This window comes from Austrofundulus limnaeus, unplaced genomic scaffold (assembly GCF_001266775.1).
Source record: "Austrofundulus limnaeus strain Quisiro unplaced genomic scaffold, Austrofundulus_limnaeus-1.0 Scaffold983, whole genome shotgun sequence".
NCBI lineage: Eukaryota > Metazoa > Chordata > Actinopteri > Cyprinodontiformes > Rivulidae > Austrofundulus > Austrofundulus limnaeus.
In genome coordinates, this window is record NW_013953385.1 from 86,756 (window position 1) to 89,274 (window position 2,519).

A 2,519-nucleotide genomic window follows, 5' to 3' on the forward strand; every position below is an offset into this window, starting at 1 on the left:
TCTGGTTATTTTTCTCCTCCACCCCTAACAAATGGGACTGCTTGTGGTTTTAACTGTTTTTGGTGGACTCATTATTTTAACAAAGATTCTCCCATTTTTTTGTGTTTAAATGACAGATCTTACATCAGCGGTTATCCTGTAGCATTAGACCTGCTTCTTAAAGGCTCAACACACGGGAGGCGACATCACTCGCTCTCCGTTCATTTCCTATGGAATTTGTGCGGTGAGGCAACAATCGCTCCCCCTCCTCCAGCCAAGCAACCAGCGAAAATCATGCATGTGAAATTTCGTGCTCGTACACGCAGACGTGCACACGCGAGCTTGTGATGTGACATTTGAAAGTTGACTAATGTTCAACTTTTGTCGCTGTCTCTTAGCATACAACCAATCAGCGAGGGTTTCATTGACTGACCAATGAGCAGAGAGTATCCTACACACTGCAGTTAGCTAACACTTTCACCAAGTGATTAGTAAAAAAGGCAGCTTTGTGGGAATTTGTTGGCGCCAGGGTGAAGTTATCCCGTAAGATTTTTCCTCATAAAATCGTATCTAGTGTGCGTTTGTTTTTCAACATCATTAGCATCACAAGATTTGTTTAGTTTACACGTCCGTAATGCACCCGCTCCTTTTTTTTTTGCAAACCACCAATAACCTTTACAAGAAATAGTAGAAGAACTAATCGAATTTCGTGAAGACAAGTGACCCGACTGAGAGCGCAATTCCCAACGCTGCCATCGCTATCACGTCTCATGTGTCGGGTTTTACCCTGGTTGTGATGACAGCCGTTATTCGCTGTCATTTGTCACTCCCTGTGTGTCGAGCCCTTTACTTGTTTAGTGGTTTAGCATTTGCACTAGGGATGTACCAATATGGAAATTTCAGCCAATATCGATATCCGATATAAATATTGGTGTTACGGCCGATAACGATATTTACCGATATTACACAAACACACAAATTATATTTTACATATACGCACAAACACACTTGGGTCTCTTTTTGATACAGTAAATAAACAACCAGACCTCTGACATGGCTCATTACTTCAGTAAATCCTGGCTGTGCAGTGTAAATATCACTATCATGATCAAACAGATGAACCAACCATCTCCCCTCCCAAAACAGAAACACAAAGCTAAAAAGTGGGAAATCAATATCGGACGTCAATATCGGCCCAGTTTACATATTGGAACGATGCCGATATTCTAAAAAATGACCAATATCGGCCGATACTGATATTAATGCCGATATATTGTGCATCCATAATTTGCGCATCTAATATTTTAGTTAGCAGACTGACGTTAGCAAAGCAACGTTTTTAGTTGGCTGTGCCTTTTTTATACCAAGACGTTGACTGTAACTGTTCACTTTTCTATAAATGTTCTTACCAATCTGAAGGACCTGAGCACAGACAGGCCTTCTACGTTGGCCAAGCCAAGCTCCATCAGACTCAGACTAACAATGATGCCATCAAAGATGTTCCAGCCCTCCTGAAAGTAGTAGTATGGATCCAGGGCTATGATCTTGAAGCACATCTCTGCTGTGAATATACCAGTGAACACCTGAAGTGGGGACAGAGGAAAATAAAAATCTGTCATTAAATCTGCATTAAAAAGAAAAAAAAAGTATATATATATATTTTTTTTTTGTTTGTTTTCTGATGTAGTAAACAAATGCTTGCCAGGTTTCCAACAGAGAGGACGTTGTCAAACTGGCTGGTCATGGGGTAGTGCTCCATGGCCATGAACAGGGTGTTGAGGACGATGCAGATGGTGATGGTCAGGTCCACGAATGGGTCCATGACCACCGTGCTGACCACGTCTTTGATTTTCAGCCAGGCTGGACAACAGTCCCAGATCAAACAGGTGTTGGCGAACCTATACCAGCAGGGCGGACACTTCTGTCTGGACTCTTCAAGCTCTGAAACAAAAATGAWTTAAGATGTTTTTGTCCATGTCTTCTCTCAAAAATATTGTTTCTACTAGAATTTGACAACTGGATGAATATAACCAACCATCTGATCAGCTGAGTTGGTTTATTTGGTTTTAAGGAATGACCTGAGAGGACTGTAATACACCTGGGTCGTTTCAGGTGTAAGCTCATCTGTTTATAGGAAGCAGATTGTCTATGTCTCTTTCAGGTGTCTGACAGCCTGTTTTCTGATCCAGACAGGCTGGTCCTCTGTCAGATATAGGGATGGGTACCGAATTCGATACTGTTTTATGCACAGACCGAATTCTGTCGGTACTACTGAGAACCTATTCACGTAACATCAAACGATACCATGTTTCCGTACCTAAACGCATCATTGCAGCCGGTTTGGCGTAAGAGTGGTGAGTTTTCCATGCTTGTCCTGAACGTAGCATTGCGCAAGAGCGTAATGACGTCATCAGTCGCTGGTTCAGTAAACAGAGTTCAGTCTGAACGTAGCATGAGAGCGAGCCTCGCAGCTCCTGGTGTAAAACTCACTGAACAGACCGCCTCTGAATTATCTGGTGGATTAATTATCTTGTGAGCAC

At 42.3% G+C, this 2,519-nt stretch overlaps 1 protein-coding gene across 1 annotated transcript in view; it reads right to left on the minus strand.

The window, feature by feature from the left end:
- LOC106533619 (sodium channel protein type 2 subunit alpha) overlaps positions 1-2,519 on the minus strand; it is a gene marked incomplete at its 5' end in the record, with an annotated part of 94,255 nt that overhangs the window by 49,534 nt on the left and 42,202 nt on the right. The window contains 2 exon segments of the mRNA XM_014029990.1: positions 1,389-1,562; positions 1,682-1,920. Of these exon segments, the coding sequence (XP_013885444.1) occupies positions 1,389-1,562; positions 1,682-1,920 (413 nt within the window).